The 19,290-nt window shown below is 42.3% G+C and overlaps 1 protein-coding gene across 2 annotated transcripts in view; it reads left to right on the forward strand.

Annotated features, from left to right (window-relative positions):
* SLC34A2 (solute carrier family 34 member 2) overlaps window positions 1-16,715 on the forward strand; it is a 30,411-nt gene extending 13,696 nt beyond the window's left edge. For both annotated transcript variants that reach the window (XM_083754957.1, XM_083754958.1), the window contains exons 6-13: window positions 330-441; window positions 3,154-3,349; window positions 4,548-4,643; window positions 5,473-5,593; window positions 7,633-7,800; window positions 9,454-9,570; window positions 10,693-10,817; window positions 12,571-16,715. In XM_083754957.1, the coding sequence (XP_083611083.1) occupies window positions 330-441; window positions 3,154-3,349; window positions 4,548-4,643; window positions 5,473-5,593; window positions 7,633-7,800; window positions 9,454-9,570; window positions 10,693-10,817; window positions 12,571-13,128 (1,493 nt within the window). In that variant the 3' untranslated portion in view covers window positions 13,129-16,715. The remainder of the gene's footprint in view (window positions 1-329; window positions 442-3,153; window positions 3,350-4,547; window positions 4,644-5,472; window positions 5,594-7,632; window positions 7,801-9,453; window positions 9,571-10,692; window positions 10,818-12,570) is intronic.
* The last annotated feature ends 2,575 nt before the right edge of the window (window positions 16,716-19,290 follow it).

Here is a 19,290-nt window from a genome sequence, read left to right on the forward strand (position 1 = left end):
AGGGGGAGGGGGGAAATGACAGGGGAAAAGGCAGCCCTGGAAGTCTAAAATATAAGACGCAGTCAATAACCTGTTGGGAATTGGGTTGTAATGTTTTGGCAGATGACTTAGATCCGAACCCCACTGTGATCTCATTTAGCCATGTTCTAAACTCAACAGTTGGTGCTTTCTCCATATTCTGATTAGTGCAAAACAAGCTTTCTGATCCTCAAGTTAGTTACTTTTGTGTCTCAAGAACAAAGGAAGGTCCTAAGTTGGTTCAATGTACTGTAGATGCCAACACTGCCCATACCTTCCATTTTTCATCTGTTGCTTCCAATATCTTGCAGTACTCAGTGTTCGGCACGCAATTCCGATCATGATGGGAGCCAATATTGGTACTTCCGTCACAAACACCGTTGTGGCGCTCATGCAAGCTGGAGACAGGAACCAGTTTAGAAGGTACCAGTGTTTTAAACTTAAGCTACAATCGATTATAGGAGCAGGTTGTGATATTTAACTGTAGAAATTCCCAAAATGTATGCAATGACATTTTTATTTATGCTGCATTACAGTATTGCCTGATATTCTGTGAAACCCCCTGATGAAGCATGGTATATAAATTTGATTAAACAGTTTCTTTTACTGGACAGTTGAGAAAAACACTGATTGCTTCCTATATTATCTATAAAATTAAAATAGTAAAAAATAAAGTATGTCACTCTGTTTTCCACCTTTCTCACCCTACCCTCAGCGGCTACATGCTTAGGACAACTCCTCTTAGCACACAAGAATGCGTTACGCATCTGCAAAATGTGCAATAATTGGGCCAGATGAATATTGGTTGAAGCCTTGCAGCAGTACTAATATGCAGGGGTGACGTATCCCCAAAAATATGCGCCTTTATAGTCTGGGGACCCTTGAGCACAGGATAACAGTGATTCCCTCAGCCATTCCATTTCTCCTCATACCATGCTCCCCTTCTCGACCCATTGAAACTAAAATGGTTGTTGCCCAATGTGGCAGTTCTCTGTTGTCAAAGAAAAACACGAGCATTACTACTTCGCTAGTTGCCTTTTATTTTTATAAAAAAAATTGTTAATATTATAACATCCTACAATACTTACAAGCAACTAACATGACTAGTGAAAGCACCTTCTTGTATAGGGTGCATCTGCACTGAGCGGTAAAGGTAAAGGGACCCCTGACCATTAGGTCCAGTCATGGCCGACTCTGGGGTTGCGGCACTCATCTCGCTTTACTGGCCGAGGGAGCCGGCGTGCAGCTTCTGGGTCATTTGGCCAGCATGACTAAGCCGTTTCTGGTGAACCAGAGCAGCACACAGAAATGCCGTTTACCTTCCCACCAGAGTGGTACCTATTTATCAACTTGCACTTTGACGTACTTTCAAACTGCTAGGTTGGCAGGAGCAGGAACCGAGCAACAGGAGCTCACCCCATCGTGGGGATTCAAACTGCCGACCTTCTGATCGGCAAGTCCTAGGCTCTGTGGTTTAACCCACAGCGCCACTGAGCCGTAGCACAGCTAATTGTGCAGGGGAAGAGTTTGTGGTCTTATTTAGATGAATGAACTTTGTGTTGTTCCTGTGTCCATATGACTGCCACACCTTGTGTTGGGGAGCATGTGCTGCTTGTTTGTGTATTGTGCCCTGGGATTGTGAGATTGACGTCACAAATAAATCTTCTTAAGCCAAATCATATCTACCCTACATTTGTACAGTAACCTTTTTATACAGTCCTTGTCATAAAACAGCGTTGTGAGATTGGTCGTTATTAATCTTTTATTACTGAATCCAAGAATTAATAATTTGCCTGATGATTGTATTATCAATTGGTGGTTGGTTTGGAGTGCTCAGAGTTTCCCTGATGGGGTTTTATCTCATGCTGCACAGCTTCTTTAACTGACTTTGAGCATTGGTGCCATTTCCTGTTGAAGTTGTCTCGGGCTATCTGCACCACATGGCAAACATCGTTGTGCTTTTCTCTCTGCATATTTGCAAACGAAGCAGATGTTTTGAGACAGGGCTGCCGACCTTGTAAGGACGAAATGCCTTTGGCCCCCACAATATCCGATGGGAGGGAGGCCAGGGCCCCTCAGTGATGAGGCCGCTGGCCACCCCCAAAATGTGACATCACACACACACCACATGCCAGGCACGGGATGCCGCAAGAGCGCATTGTGTGACGGGCCCCCTCAATCTTGGGCGCAACTTGGCGCCTCTGTTTTGAAAGCAGCATAGGTTTCCAGGGCTCTCTCCTCAGTTGTGAAGCAGGACTAAGTAGCACCACTCCTGAGAAGCGAGTGCTGGCCACATGACCCGGAAGTTGTACGCCAGCTCCCTTTGCTAGTAAAGCGAGATGAGCGCCACAACCCCAGAGTCGGCCATGACTGGACCTAATGGTCAGGGGTCGCTTTACCTGACCATGGGTGGTGCTGTGGGTTAAACCACAGAGCCTAGGGCTTGCTGATCAGAAGGTCAGTGGTTCAAATCCCTGTGACGGGTGAGCTCCCGTTGCTCGGTCCCAGCTCCTGTCAACCTAGCAGTTCAACAGCATGCAGTGCAAGTAGATAAATAGGTACCACTCCGGTGGGAAGGTAAACGGTGTTTCCGTGTGCTGCTCTGGTTCACCAGAAGCGGCTTGGTCATGCTGGCCACATGACCCGGAAGTTGTACACCTGCTCCCTCGGCCAATAAAGGGAGATGAGCGCCGCAACTCCAGAGTTGTCTGCGACTGGACCTAATGATCAGGGTTCCCTTTACCTTTACCTCCTCAGTTGTGAACCAGGACCAAGTATCACCACCCCTGAGACTTCCTGCCATCTGTAGAAGCCAGGAATGCTCAGCAATAGGAAGCTTGAGCAATGAGGTGGCAAATCTCTTGTTCTTAATCCAGACCCTCCAAGTGTCCCTATGTTCCGGGGACAGTCCTAGATTTACAGAAGTCTTCCCGGTTTCTGATTTGATCCCCGAATGCCCCACTTTTCCTTAGGACTTCCCTAGATTAATCAGAGAGGTGTTGCAGGGTATGTTAATCTACCATGGTAAAGAGTAGATCACTTGCTCTTTTCTCTTAAAAGAATGTTAATTTACCTTTCTTTGGTGTCTTCCAGCATGTGGGTTTACCCTTTTGTCTTCCTTTGCTTTTTCTGCAGGGCCTTCGCCGGAGCAACAATCCACGATTTCTTCAACTGGCTGTCAGTGGCTGTCCTATTGCCTATTGAAGTGGCCACACACTATCTTTATCACCTCACCAATGTCATTATGAACTCATTTCAGCTTGAAAGTGGGGAAGATGCCCCTCAGCTGCTGAAAGTGATCACTGATCCACTTACAAAACTTATAATCCAGGTAGGCTCTTTCCTCAGTTAGTTGATATTTGCCGAAGCATCTTTAGGTATTCAGATATGACTTCTCCCTCCCTAATAGTATTGTCGTTCTTATGGAGGAAAAGCTTCTGAGCAGATGTTATTGTTATTCACATGAGTTTTTGAAAAATATGCTTCTCAGAATGTGCACTTTGCCTTCATAGCTTGACTTCAAAGTATAAGAGGGAAAACAGGATCAGTAGCTGAGAACTGATTATAAACCCTCTCTTTCTCTCTCTCTCTCGTATTTTTTTCGTGTATAAGACGCCCCCTATTTTTAGGGACTCCAGTTTAAGAAAATAGGGACTCCAACTTAATAAAATAGGGTTGAGATTGCCCCATGTATAAGACAACCCACAGTTTTACACATAATTCTAAAGAAAACCCCCCCGAGTCTTATACACAGAAAAGTACAGTGTTTCAGTTTCCTGACATAATAAACATGAAAGCCTCACAACATTACAATAAAAATAGATTAGAATTGGTTGGAAGGAGTCGTGGAGGTGAGCTAAAACAAGCTCTGTGAAACACAGAGAATTCAGTGCTTGAGCATCCCAAACTAATGGATGAATATTTTCAGCAAAGGGAGTCTACCCCACCAGCCCTGGTCATAGGTTCCAATGTCGAACAGCTGTTAGGGAATTTCTTGCAAGTAGTGCAGATAACCACTTGCCCCTGGCCAGGTTTTAAATGAGACCATTCCTATCTGCCTAGCTTGCCCTGGCTAGTGTTATTCGGTTCTAGTAGAGTGTGACAAAGAGATGCAACTTAGGAGGAATGTACAGTGGTGCCTCGCAAGACGAAATTAATCCGTTCCGTGAGGCTCTTCATATAGCGGTTTTTTCGTCTTGCGAAGCAAGCCCATTGACAGCTTAGCGGATTAGCGCTATTAGCGGTTTAGCGGCTTTTAGCGATTAGCTGTTAAGCAGCTTATCAGCGGATAAGCAGCTTAGCGGCTTAGGAAAAGGGGGGGGGAGCGAAAAAACCCCGCAGGAACTCGCAAGACATTTTCGTCTTGCGAAGCAAGCCCATAGGGAAATTCGTTTTGCGAAGCGCCTCCAAAACGGAAAACCCTTTCGTCTAGCGGGTTTTCCGTCTTGCGAGGCGTTCGCCTTGCGGGGCACCACTGTATTATTAAATGATGAAATAAACCAAACCTTATTTTCCATTTGCTTTAACAGCTTGATAAATCGGTGATAAGTGCAATTGCTACAGGTGATGAGGAAGCAAAGAACAAAAGCCTAGTGCTAACTTGGTGCGAAACCAAGACCGAAGTGGTAAGTATTATGTTCCTATGTTCCATAATGTACATTAGATATTGTATCATCATTAAATAAGCAGTCCATCTGACTGACTATATATATATGCTGAAATTGGCTTTACAATTCTTCTTTCGAAGATTATAAATATTGCGTTGGGGTATCATATCACTGCCTTACAGCTACTGAAATCTAGATCTTTGAAACACAATTTTATTCTAATTTGATTAATACCAAACTTTTCATTAAATTTGATTATTATGAAACAATTTAAAAAATAAAAAATAGGGAAGGGAAGGTCTCCCAGGGTAAGAAACGAGGATTAAGAGCTAAGAGAGGGAGAGGAAGGAAGGAAGGAAAAGGAAGGAAGGAAGGGAGATTTAGCATTGAGATTCATTGTTTGGACTGGAACAATCATACTACTTAGCAATTGTATAATGCTTTATAGTGCTCAAATACATTACTAACTTGACAAGGTAGATTAATAATATTATTATTAGCCTCATTAATAGAATATTTTTCATTATGATGAGTGTGGGAGAGAGGCCAATAGAGGACTCATCCATTAGAGGTATCCTACTTTCACCATTGTAATGAGTTCTTTGTTGTTGTGCTTTTGAGATGTGCAATAGATCATTACAAAAAAAAAACCCCTGAGATCTTTCCCAGTCTGCATCTGTACTGGAATTGTTTTAAATACGTTAATAATAATAATAATAATAATAATTTCATAACATGTTTGGCAACGCTGGGCTCCTTTGCAGGGAAAGGGTGAGATTATAAGTTTAATAAATAAATAAATGTGGAGCGTTTATTTCATTGGTCTGCTTTATTTGTTGATGTCTAGGATCCAATGAATGTTACTATCCCACCGTGGGAAAATTGCACCTCCCCAGACCTCTGTTGGAGAGATGGAAACTTGACCTGGACGATACGAAATATTTCCACCACAGAATATATTAAAAAATGTAAGTGAAATACCGCTTTCTGTATCTCGTAACGCAGAGCTTTTTCGGGCTTTCGAGTCCAGCAGCCCATCTCTGCCCCTTGCATTGTAAAACCTCTTCGCAGAGACAGCAGAATATAAAATATTATGGCAATGGCTCTCTTTCAATGGGTGTGATTCAAACGTTGCAGTGGTGCCATTCTGAGCGAAGGTATGCCTGTACAAAAATGAAGTGTTCAGTGTGAGAGAGAGTGTTTGGGGGGGGGGAGGCAATATACCGTATTTTTTGCTCTATAGGACGCACCACAGCGGGTGACGCTGTGGGTAAAAGCCTCAGCGCCTAGGACTTGCCGATCGAAAGGTTGGCGGTTCGAATCCCAGATGGGTGGGGTATAAATTGTTGTTATTATTATTATTATTATTATTATTATTATTATTATTATTAATTTACAAAGAATGTCAAGTACAGAATGCAAAAGTAACGCAGCAAAGTTAACATATTCACTTTAACATTTCAAAAGAAAAAACATTACTAAAGGACATCAGATATAAAACGCATAGAAGCATAATGAGCAAGAGAATAAAGTATTATCTTTTCTAATATTAATATTTTATTGAAAGAATGTAAATTATGAAGAAATAAAGTGATATAGAGAAAAAAGGGGGAAGGTGAGTGGGAAGGATGTGTATAAGAAAATATATATATACAAAAATGCAGTGTAATAAAGTATTACCTTAAACATAGAACATGGGTAGGCAAACTAAGGCCCGGAGGCCGGATCTGGCCCAATCGCCTTCTAAATCCGGCTCGCGGACGGTCCGGGAATCAGCGTGTTTTTACATGAGTAGAATGTGCCCTTATATTTAAAACGCATCTCTGGGTTATTTGTGGGGCCTGCCTGGTGTTTTTACATGAGTAGAATGTGTGCTTTTATTTAAAACGCATCTCTGGGATATTTGTGGGCCATTTCCCCCCAAAAATATAGTCCACCCCCCCAAGGTCTGAGGGAAAGTGGACTGGCCCGCTGCTGAAAAAGTTTGCTGATCCCTGGCATTGAACGTATCTGCTGCTATTGCTGCCAGTCTGCCCATGGCAGTTCAGTGTGGGCAGCGGCTGTGGAAGTTCAGACTTGATGACCTGGGTTTGCACTCAGAGACAGCCAAGACTAGTAGTTCTTCAATGCCAGGCATGTCCAATGTGTCAATTGCGATCGATCAGTTGATCGTGGGATGAATGTTCGTAGATCGTGTGCCTGCCCCCTCGGGGGAAGCAGCCAGTACCTGCTTGCCCACACTGTACCCATCCCTGGGTGGTAGATCACTGCCAGTTTTCATATTAGATCGTAGATCACAGCCTACTTCAAGTTGGACATGCCTGTTCTATGCCATTGATGTTGTCAAAACTGCAAAAGTTCAAACGCAATGTAAAACATGCAGTGTATCTCATCTAACTGCCCCAGTGCATGCCAGAATAGGTAGACCCCTTGGGAAATACAGTGGTACCTCGGGTTAAGTACTTAATTCATTCCGGAGGTCCGTTCGTAACCTGAAACTGTTCTTAACCTGAAGAACCACTTTGGCTAATGGGGCCTCCTGCTGCTGCTGCACCGCTGGAGCACAATTTGTGGTCTAATCCTGAAGCAAAGTTCTTAACCTGAGGTACTATTATTTCTGGGTTAGCGGAGTCTGTAACCTGAAGCGTATGTAACCCGAGGTACCACTGTACAGTCATACCTCAGGTTACAGCTGCTTCAGGTTGCAGAATTCAGAATTCAGGTGCGGAACTGTAACCTTCGCGTGCACAGACGCGGGTTACAAACGTGCATCCTGCATGGATCACATTCGCAACCCGAGCGTCCACTGTATAGCATTGGTATATTTTGGATGGATAGATATAGGAAAGGTTTTTTTTTGTTATCATTGTTTCCACGTGCAGCGTCACCATGGAGGTGAGGGGAGTTGCACTTGCATAGGGAATAACATGCAAACTTGACAGCTCCCAGAGCAGACTAATTGTGTGTGTGTGTAACTAAAAATTCTGTATCTCTCCTCCTCCTATAGGTAATCACATTTTTGTAGACTCAGGTCTCTCAGAAACTGCCGTCGGCCTCATCCTCCTTGCCTTCTCGCTGCTCTGTCTGTGTGTTTGCCTGATCCTCATCGTTAAATTACTGAATTCCGTACTGCAAGGACAAGTAGCAAATATTATCAAGAAGACATTCAACACGGGTAACAATCTCTCTCTCTCTTTTTATTACAAGTAGAAATACGTTAAGCACAATGTATAATGGCTTTTCTTGTCCATAATGCAGTGGAATCAATAAAAGCTAGTGCAACATGCACCCAAGTGGGTCATATATTTTTGTCTCTGGAGGGACAGAACGGTTTTTATCCAGCTCTCGTCCCTGGTCATAAGTGGCCAGGCAAGCCCATTCTGTCAAATTTTTTTTAAAGGCAAAATCCAAAAGAAAGAAACAAAAAAACCCCACACCTGCATAATTTAATTTTTTTTAAAAAAACTATAAAGCGCTTAGAAAGTGGTCTGAAGGCTTCCATGGCTCTTTCTCTTCCCCTCTTAAAAATCATTTGCTGCTGCTTGCCAGGCTTGTTAAAAACTTTTGACCAATAAGTCCCTGGAAGCAACAGTATGCTATGAGGTACCATCTCTCCATCGGTAATTGTATGGAGAGAAAAAACCCAGTTGCTTCTATGTACCTGTGGGGATGAGTTTACAGGGACACTGTATGGAAAAAAGAAAGAAAGATGGCTGCCTGATCCATTGGATACAGACCAGGAAGGTTCACTCTAAATTGTGGAGCAAACCGAAATATTTCCCCATTCCTGCTTTTGCCTGTACCTATATATCAACAAGGGACGCAGGTGACACTGTGGGTTAAACCACAGAGCCTAGGGCTTGCCGATCAGAAGGTCGGCAGTTCAAATCCCCGCAACGGGGTGAGCTGCCATTGCTCGGTCCCTGCTCCTGCCAACCTAGCAGTTCAAAAGCACGTCAAAGTGCAAGTAGATAAATAGGTACCACTCTGGCGGGAAGGTAAACGGCGTTTCTGTGCACTGCTCTGGTTCACCAGAAGCGGCTTAGTCATGCTGGCCACATGACCCGGAAGCTGTACGCCAGCTCCCTCGGCCAGTAAAGCGAGATGAGTGCCGCAACCCCAGAGTCAGTCACGACTGGACCTAATGGTCAGGGGTCCCTTTACCTTTACCTTTATATATCACCAAATGAAAAGGACTGGGCTGCATAGAGCGGGGAAATGTTAGAAGCCCTAGAATTTTTTTGACACTCATCATACATGAATGAAGCTGTATGGAAGCTGCTTCCTGTGGTCCTTTTCCAATTTGGATATGTGAGTTTTCCCAACCAGTTGGCAATTTTTCTTCTGCTGAGGGGCCAGTTGGGTGGAAGAGACCCATCTGTTTGGCCTTTACAGTATTTACACACTTACTGAAGTAGGAGATCAGAATTATACGACAGGATGTTTGTGAAAGAAACTTTATTCTGCAGTAAATTTATGAGGCAGGGGACATTTCAGCTTGACCCAGTAAAGTATCCCTCACCCTGATTCAAATAATATATAATGGTTGCACTCCAAGCTCTGTGATTCAGAAGGTAGGGTGCCAAGCAGGAAAAGGCAACAAATTTACTTTAAACTTTCCAAACACAGAAAGTGTACTATGAGGCAAACATACCTAGAGGACAAGTCACCACCTTTTAGCTTCTTATTTCAGGTAAAGATCAAATGACTTTCAAGTTGTCTGGCAAGTGGTTTAAGTAGGGCACCTTGGTGTTTAGCTAAACAGTTCCACACATAATTTTGAGCAGAATATTCTGACTCTGATGCCTCCTGTACTTTTGTTTTCCAGATTTTCCTTATCCATTTGCTTGGTTGACAGGATACATGGCCATGTTAGTTGGTGCTTTCATGACTTTTGTTGTTCAGAGCAGTTCCGTGTTCACATCTGCTATTACTCCACTTGTTGGTAAGTGTTGTGTGGAAGCATTTTAAGTAGCGGTTTTTGGGGTGGGGGTGTTGAATTAGCCTAACTTTCAGCTACTAAAGTTAGGAGCAAATGAGGTAATTCCAGGTTTTTATATAATACCATGTATATTTTTGTCAGATCTTTTAAATAAACAAAAACAAATCTACACGATAGACCTGCCTAGATCTCTAGTGGTAGACTATGGCATAGAAATGGAAACATTCCTCCCCCCCCCCACTGCTCCCCATTTCTTATGACTTGTGGCTTTAGACTGACCAGCCCATTGCCATGCTTCCAAAATGGGGGCTTGAAAGAAACGGAGTTTTACTGTGGACACAATAATACAAATATTCTATTCTATGCATGGGACTGCATGGGACTGCCTTTAATGACGATTCAGAAAATTCGGCTGGTGCAGAATTCAGCGGCAAGATGTTTTCAGCATAGAACACCGATCCTGGCCCAACTGCACTGGCTGCAAATTAATTTTTGGGCCCAATTCAAAGGGCTGGTTTGGACCTATAAAGCATTAAATGGCTCAGAACCACAATGCCTCAAGGATCCCATATGAACCAACGCAGACCCTGCAATTGGAATCTGAGGTCTTTCTTTGTGTGTCTCCTCCACAAGAGGTCTGGAGGGCGATAACAGGAGAATGAGCTTTTCCTGCAATGGCTCCTGCAAACGCTCTCCACAGAGAAGCTAGCTTGGTGCTTTTGTTAAATAGCTTTAGGTGTCAGGCGAAAATGTTCCTCTATAACCAGGCCTTGGGCTGATTAAACCGCCCATGGCCTTTTAAATGTCTTTGTGGGAGAAGAGGTATTGGGTATGTTTTTGTTTTCGTTTTTTTGCTTTGTCTTTCCATTCTGTCTTTTTATGTTGTAAAAAGTCTTCGGATGAAGGGTGGTACATAAATTTAAGAAATAAAAAAACTGTATATAAAAATGCAGCAATGTTTTGATATAGCTGTGACATTAAGTGGTGGTAGGTAAATTGCTATCTCTTAACCTTATAGTTTTAGGGCCGTCGTAATGGACGCCGTAAACATGAAATACTTTAGAGTCTTCAAAGTGCCATATGAATAATGATAAAATTCACGTTGTTGTTTTGCCCCTCAACTAGGAATTGGTGTTATAAGCATCGACCGAGCTTATCCCCTAACTTTGGGGTCCAACATTGGTACAACTACAACAGCGATTCTTGCTGCTATGGCCAGTCCGGGGAACAAATTAAAGGCTTCCTTACAGGTTAGTTGTGATTTCTGTTTTATATTATTTCCAAACAGAGAGTAAATGGGAGAATTTGAACAAGACTTTTACTCTAGTCAGGACTGCTTTATCTCTTATGTAAAGAACTGTGAGTGCAATTCTAGCACTTGGGGTTTTTTGATCCAGAGAAGTCCTTTGAGCATGAAATTAACAATAAGCTTGTAGTTGTTTTCCTGGGGCTCCAAGAGAGTCTTTAACATGCTACACTAAGGAGTAAGGGAGAAGGGACATGGTGAATGTGGCTGCGTGTATATTTTCTGCTACGTTTCATTTTAAAGTATTTTTGGTTTTTATGGAAGCCGCCCAGAGTGGCTGGGGAGGCCCAGCCAGATGGGCAGGGTATAAATAATAAATAATTATTATTATTATTATTATTATTATTATTATTATTATTATTATTATTAAAGTCTCCATGTCTGCAAGGGTCAGTACGGAAATGCTAAAGGAGGTGCTTGCTACTTTGTTGTTTTTGTGCAGGAAATTATTTTCTCCTGGAAACCATGTTACACAATAACGTTTCCAAGTTGGATAAAAATAAATGTCTTATGCTATTTGAACACACAGTACTCATTGGAGGGCACAAAATAGGAACAGAAGATCGTCCATATTTACTTTTTGGATGAACCTGATGATGTTCAAAATGACATCTCTTAGATTCTTGAACCTGTGATGGTTTGGCATTTATATGAGCCAGTGTGGTGTAGTGGTTAAGAGCAGTAGTCTCGTAATCTGGGGATTCGGGTTCGCGTCTCCACTCCTCCACATGCAGCTGCTGGGTGACCTTGGGCCAGTCACACTTCTCTGAAGTCTCTCAGCCCCACTCACCTCACAGAGTGTTTGTTGTGGGGAGGAAGGGAAAGGAGAATGTGAGCCGCTTTGAGACTCCTTCGGGTAGTGATAAAGCAGGATATCAAATCCAAACTCTTTTTCTTCTTATATAAGCCCTGGACTTGCTTGTTCCCTTGGTTTCCCTTTCCTTTTTTTCCTTGCACACTCCGATTCACTTCCTGGCTCAAATGGCAAATTATGGTTTGTGCTTCCCCTCCAAACCAGAGTTGGAACTCATGGTTTGAATGTCATTCCCAGTTTTGTTTCGGAGGACAAACATAAACCATGGTTTGCGCTTTCAGATGTAATGTGTGCTACACAGGAAGTAAGTATGTAAGTGTGTAATAGGATGAAGGATGGGATGATGGGAACATGCACGCCCAAAGTTCGTTCATGAAATGACAAACCATGGTCTGATGTTGTGACTAACCTCATGTGTTAAATATTTCCTCCCATGGTTCTTTAACTCAGTCTATTTGACAGATGACCACGATTCATTTTATAAAATTATGAATATAGGCTTTAATATGTTGGCTTGCTTTTTAAAACACACATACCTGGTATATCAGCTATAGCTGTATGTTTGCCGTGGGACAGATAACAGTTTGGGGAGATCTCCAGTCGGGAAAATTAGTACAGGGCACCAATCCAACTTACCCTCCCCATGGCAAGAATTGTTTTATTTCCCCTTGAAGCTCCAATGCCATGTCTAGTTTGGCCCTTAATTTGATTTTGTTTAAATAAATTATTTAATTAAAAAAAAAGTTTTGAAGGTCATAAAAGGTGGAATAGTAGGAGAGGATCCAATGTAGGAAGGAAAATAGTGCTTTCAAGGGTATTTGTACGAAAGTCACACTTGGTTTAACGTTCTTCTGACTTTTTGCTTCATTTTGTGTCTTTTCAGATTGCTCTCTGCCACTTCTTTTTCAATGTTTCTGGGATTCTCTTGTGGTACCCAATCCCTTATACACGCATCCCAATCCACCTGTCCAAGGTTTTGGGGAACATAACTGCCAAGTACAGGTGGTTTGCTATTTTTTACCTTTTCATCGCCTTCCTTGTGATTCCCGTTGGTGTCTTTGGTCTGTCGGTGGCCGGCTGGGAGTACCTCGTGGGTGTCGGTGTTCCTATCCTGGTTCTCTTTTTCGCTGTGATCATCATCAACTATCTTCAAAAGAAGCGGCCCGAGAAGCTGCCTGAGAAGCTGCGAAATTGGGACTACCTTCCCTTGTGGATGCGGTCCTTGGACCCGTGGGATGATGTTATGGTGTCTACAGGCGCCACCTGTGAAAAATACTGTTGCAAATGTTGCAAACGCCGGGGAGGTGAACAAATGGCAAGCGTGGCGCCGGGGAAAGCCATGGAAGTTCACGAAAACCCAGTTTCGCTGGCCGATGAGAAAAACGCCTTTTCAAAGACACCGCAGGCGACTGAAATGAACTTGTCCACCACCCCCTTGTAGCAGAAGACAGGACTTCAAGAGCCGAGGACTCAGGGACAAAAAAAAGTGGGGGGCAAAATGTAAAGGGAGAGGAAAGAAGCAAAGGAGGGAAACGTATGCCATCTTCTTGCACCTGGCGAAAAGTGTGTATTGCTCTGTTGGTAGCTGACCATTTGGGCGAGCAGGCGAGAAGTCAAGTCCAAAATATCAGACACACACACTTAAGGACACATGCAGTCTTGTGCATGAACTTGCCTCTAGTCTGCTGAGCCAGGATACGGGCAGCAGTACAGTGCTGGAGTGAAGGTCTGACTCTGTGCCATAGCCAGGCCTTTGGGCCTTCCTGCTCCTGGTCAGTACTGCTACAGACCCAAACTGCGTCTGCCACCTGTGGTTGCTCAGCTTCTCATCAGTGGACCCAAAATCAGGTACACAGGGCTTGAGGCAACATTGGTACAGGAGGGATCTAGTAGTCTGTGATTAGTAGCGTTGCGTCAAGAACTTTGAGATAGTACCACCTCCCTTCTGGCGGTTTCAAAAGTTAAGGCACAGGGCATCGTAAGAAAATCTTAAAGGTACCAAACTTTTTTTTTTTTAAAAAAAGAAACATTACTGAAAGAAGCTGGGCGTGTAAGAATAGGAATTTATAATTTTTAGCTTGATGCTTCCAGTAGTTTGTGTCTTCTAGCTAGAAATCAGGATAACATTCCATACCCTCAGCATTTCTCCAATGAAAACAGGGACGTCCTATTCTATAATAATAATAGTCATAATCATAATCATAATTTTATTATTTATACCCCATCCATTTGACTGAGTTGCCCCAGCCATTCTGGGCGGCTTCCAACATATATAAAAACATAATAAAACATTTTAAAAACTTTGCTATTCAGGGCTGCCTTCAGATGTCTTCTAAAAGTTGTACAGTTGCTTATCTCCTTGGTTCAGGGATCACATAACTCCATACCCTCCAACATTTCTCTGATGAAAATAGGGACATCCTCAGGAAAAGTGGGACATTCCGGGATCAAATCAGAAACTGGGACGGCTTCTGTAAATCCAGGAATGTCCCTGGAAAATAGGGACATTTGCCCTGACTTTCTAGGGCACTTGTCTTTCCTGTGCCTGAATTTTTTGAGGATCAAATTCAGAAAGAGAGAACAGTTGCCGGGTCTAACCATTACAGACCTGGCTTCCTTCAGACGGAGCACTTTTTCAGAAGAGAGAGCAAAGGGACTTTTATGGTGGAGAGATTTCCATTGAGGCCCACATGTCTGCTCGTGGCAAAATTAGATTGCATAAAAATGGAATGTGATTTAAAACTATTTGCTATGATAACTTTTCTTTTATACCTCATCATAGCCAGGGACATAGGAGCTCCCGAGGAATAACCTCTTGTGACCCCAAACTTAGAGCATGGCAGAAACCGGCCTTTCTAAATAGCACCCCAATAACAGAGTGCACCTTCTCCTATGATTTCTGGCTGCAACAGCCAGCATTTAAGCAATACATTTTTGCAAGTACAGTCAAACCTTGGTTGTCGAATGTAATCCGTTCTGGAAAACTGTTCGACTTCCGAACTGTTCGATATCTGAGACGTGGCTTCTGATTGGTTGCAAGCCTTCTGAAAAACGTTTGCAAACTTCTGGGTTTTAGGCATCCTGGAGCTGAAACGTACAATAATGGAGCTGTTCAAGAACCGAGGTTTGACTGTAGTATCATGCAATATTGCATTCAGGTCAAGAATAAGACCCCCATGGATGAAATTTGCAGCGTATGCAAAAAAGCTCTTTTGACACTACTGCACGTTTTTAGGTCTTGTAATTTTGTAATGAATTCCAGGCCAAAGTGTTTGACAACCTGACGTTTTTCCAAGGGGATTTTGGAAGGGGCTTATGAGAATCAAACCCTGGAAAATATTATGGGGCTGGGAATAACATGTCCTAACCATACTGCTGCATGGATGGAAAACCAAACCATCAGTTGATTTATGTAACATAGTTGCATCTGATGTGCATCATTTATTTATTTGATAAAAAATAATTTGAGGTGAATTTTAATTGTTAGCTAAGACTGAGCAGGAAATTTTAACATATACGTCTGGCATTGTCTAAGCTTTGATCTCAGGGGATGCACAAGTATGAAGGGGACATTTATATCTGCAAGATTAAGTAAAAGTGAAGGATTCTTCGCCTCCAGTTGTTCTCATGGGAAATATTTTACCTTTTCCTGTGGGGATCATTAGGGACTTAGAAGTGTCCACCTGTGGCCAGATCTTTAAAAAGGTTAAAAAGAAAGTCACTCTCGCTTGTTAACACATCAGAGACGATAAAATGATGTTGAAATACGCTAGCTAAAACTCTAAGTCAGAACCAGCCAGATTTATACACCTTTAAACTCCATTGTTTCTGCTGGAACGCCTTCCACTGAAATCAGTGCTATTTAAAAGTGCTTAAATTTGTCTACATATTTTTCTTCACTATAATTTACAATGAAAGTGAGAAATCAAACATGCCTCTCAGTTCTATGCACATTTACTTAGACAGTAACTCCTACCACGTTCAGGAAAGCTTAATCATAAGCAAATTTTCACTGAAGAACAGTATTACATATGTTTTTTTAAAAAAAGAGGGTATTGTCCTGTGCACAGACTTTCTGACACCCTCACTAACATTTTTGCTTGCAGTTGTTCTTAAAGAAGTGGGTTTCTATCTTATAGTTCCACTGATATTTGAGGTTGTATATGGCTTTTATATAACTTAAAGCAGTCACCTGTTTTATATAAGAAAAATATTCAGATTTTATACAATGGATTGCACCTGGCACAAAGGACAGAGTCCATCCAACACGAAGCACTTTCAGTCTCATTGTAATTTTAGGCTGCTTTCATATTACCACTTACCTGGAAGTCAGCTTCACTGAGCTCAGCGGAGCTTACTTCTGAGTAGAAATATGCAGAATTGCACTGTTAAGCGTATGCCTTACCCTCCTACTGAATTTGATAGGGCATAATCCCATTGTACCTATATTCTTTTTATGTAATGTTGTTAATTGCTTGTTTTTTCATGGTAAATGTTGTCTTTATGCTTAATCATTACTGGTTTATTTAACGTATCTGTCAGAGAATGTTGACAAACTTATTTTTAAGTGAAACCGTGTTACTCTGCAATAACTCTGGGATAGAAGCAAGCAGCTTATCTGGTTTCTGGAGAACTCAGTCACAGACCATATTATTTGAACCTCATCTACCTCCTTCTCTCTAGCATCATCTACCTTTAGAAGGGGTGTTCATAAAAGCTTATAAAAGACATGTTCTCTAGTCCAATATTGAGTTTTTAGGAGGGGAAATCTGATGCTCTGAGGCTAGGGTACACAGATTTGGATGAGGGTCTCAACTAAAAAACACTGAGAGGAGGCTGGGAGAGTTACACTTACGAAAAGGAGAAGAACATTACTAGTATTGCGTTTTTCTTTATGTTCCAACACAGAGCTCCTTTCTTTGAGAGTTAAATGGGAGTCCTGATCAGTCATTTTCATTCTGGGCAGTTTGTCGAACTTAAGGCCAGTTTGTACAACTGGCAGAATAAAGTGGTGAAGCTTTTCCTGAACTGTAACATTTCATTTTGGATGGATGGTTCACCTGGTTCATCGTGAAAGAAAACCCTCTTTGCACACTGAAAAACAGAATAAGGGAAAGAAAGGTACTGTAGAGACCAGCAGAATGTCTCCTATCAAGATCTCTGTAGAAACCCAGTTATTTTGAAATGACATAGATAGAGCGGAGCGATATAGTGATAAATTGTCCAATATGGTGTTCAGATCACGATACTGGTTTCAGACAATTTGAGATCCATTCCAGAGCCAGACATCATGATATATCAGCATATTGCAGTATTTAGCTGCTGATATATCACAATGTTGAAAACCAGATATTGGCCAGCCCTCGACAGACAGTGGTGTAGATGGGTCTAAGGCTAGGAGCAAAAAGAACATGCAGAGGTCAGATCCCTGGAAACCAGTTTTCTTCCCACTTGGTTCACTTCCAGTATTGGTGAGGGGAAGCCATGGAGGAAGGAGGGAAGCTGCCAGAAGCTAAAACTTTGGATGTACCATTTTCTCCTAAATCTACACGATTTCTACAGGGCCAGGTTTAAGCAAACAGATCTGCTACCGCTACAACTTTTTGGGTCCTAAACTGGTACTTTTGTCTATTGCAAACCTTCAACCCTCCAGCCCAGTGGAATCTACACATGTATAAAAAAATGCTGTGAAAATATTTAAAAAACAACAACCACAAACACGTTTTGACAAACACATTGAATTTTGCATAGCTCACTTTCGCCAACTAGTGTCACATTTGAATATTGCACTTTACAACACATCTAAAATGTTTTATTTGAAGCTGCGTAGCTGAGTCCCTGCTCTCCGAAGTGATACAATTCTGGAAAGGCTTTTGCACTCGGTTCTACTGTTTTGCACATGAGTTGCATGCTTTAGAGAGAAAAAAACTTCCTCTTCCCTAGGCAGTAATAGGAAAGGCCTGTTGAGTGTTTTGCTGCTGACTCTCACCCCAACCCAGCAGAAGGTGTTCCATGTGGAAGTAGGTTGAAGTGTAGGTGGGTTCCCACGAGGCAAGACACAGTGATAACAGCAAGAACCTTTATTGAATTAACAGAACTGGACAACAGGGGCAAAACCAACTGCTTATATACATTTCTGAAGGCCTGGGCCACTCCCACTCCCAACGTGATTGGCTGCCTAAACTTCCAAGCTGCGAATCACGACTCAAAGTTTAAGGGCCAATGGCAGAGGCCCAATTCCTGAAATGTTCTTCAATTGGATATCATGTATCGAATCTGAACACAGGGGCTCAGAATCGTTAGTCCAGACTCAAGCTCAGGCAAGCCCAGACCACTGAATACATAACATAGGTTTCCATATGTATCGTACGAGCTGGATTGGGACCTGTGTGTGTTACAAATAGATGCAGCTTTTGAGTCCATTTGAAAGGTTACATTTCTGCGGAAAAGCGTCTCAGGAAAGGGAGAGTAAGGAGGCTGAAACCAGCTTTCCCCATTCCCCCATTCTGGCCAAACCAAAATATTTTAGCTCCGTGGGTGTACAGTCTAGATCTTCTGATCTTGGTGCATTTTAAGCCACCCACCCCACATGAAATTAGAAACAGCAGCTGTATTTTATCCCCTCTGTGACATCTCATGAACCCCACACTGCCATCATCAACACATTGGAGGGGGACGTGTGACGAGGGGTCCCTTTTTCTCCTAGATTTAGAACACTGGCCATGCAAGAAATTTAATTATCTTGAGTCCTATGTACATTAAGCTGCCCCTGTCTTGCAGTGTGAGTGAAGTAGCCTCTCCTTTGTGTGGAAATCTCAGAGTCCTCTTATGGAAACGTCGACTCCTGTCATACCTTTTAGCTTTTTAGACTCTTATTTATAATTGTTTTTAGTGTATAGTTGTTGTTTGGTTTTTTTCATAAGTTGTGTAAGAAGCACCTCAACTTGAGATGTGACTTTTATATTGAACATTCCAATTTGGTGCACTGTGGTAAGAAATGCTTTTAAAGAAGAGAAATGGCTTTCGAAATGGTATTTTTTTGTGTCTGCATATTTGGTTCACATGCACATGTCATGATAAGCCACGGTTTTCTTCCTGCTTTGCTCCTCTGCAGCCGTAAGCAGGAGACGCAAAGCAGAAAGATGTAATAAGGGATGGGGAGAAATTTGATCTAGTTTTTATAGGCAAACCATTCTCCGAAACAATACCTGGACTGAAACACAGCCAACCTTGCAATTCGGGCTACAGTTCTCCAGCCAAGAAATGTGTTACAAAAATGCATATACTAGGTTAAACTGTGTATTGCCCTGGTATATATTTGTGGAAATAGCTTATAAAATGCATTATATTGGATAAAAGTGCATACTAAGATGCGTATATTAGAAATTTTCAGTAAAATGCAGAATGTTCACAAGAACTTGCTTTTTAAAAAGTCACCAACTGATGAGGAAATGTGGAGAGCTGAACTGAGGAGGAAAATTTAGAAACTGAGGGGAAAAGCAAAAACGACAGATTCACCCGCCCCTAAACACAATTATGTTTGCTTTCCCGCTACATCTCAACCCAGGATTGTGATTTGTTGCTCTGTCACAAGTGAGAAGAT

The sequence above is a fragment of the Podarcis gaigeae genome (genome assembly GCF_964106915.1).
Source record: "Podarcis gaigeae genome assembly, chromosome: 9".
Classification (NCBI taxonomy): domain Eukaryota; kingdom Metazoa; phylum Chordata; class Lepidosauria; order Squamata; family Lacertidae; genus Podarcis; species Podarcis gaigeae.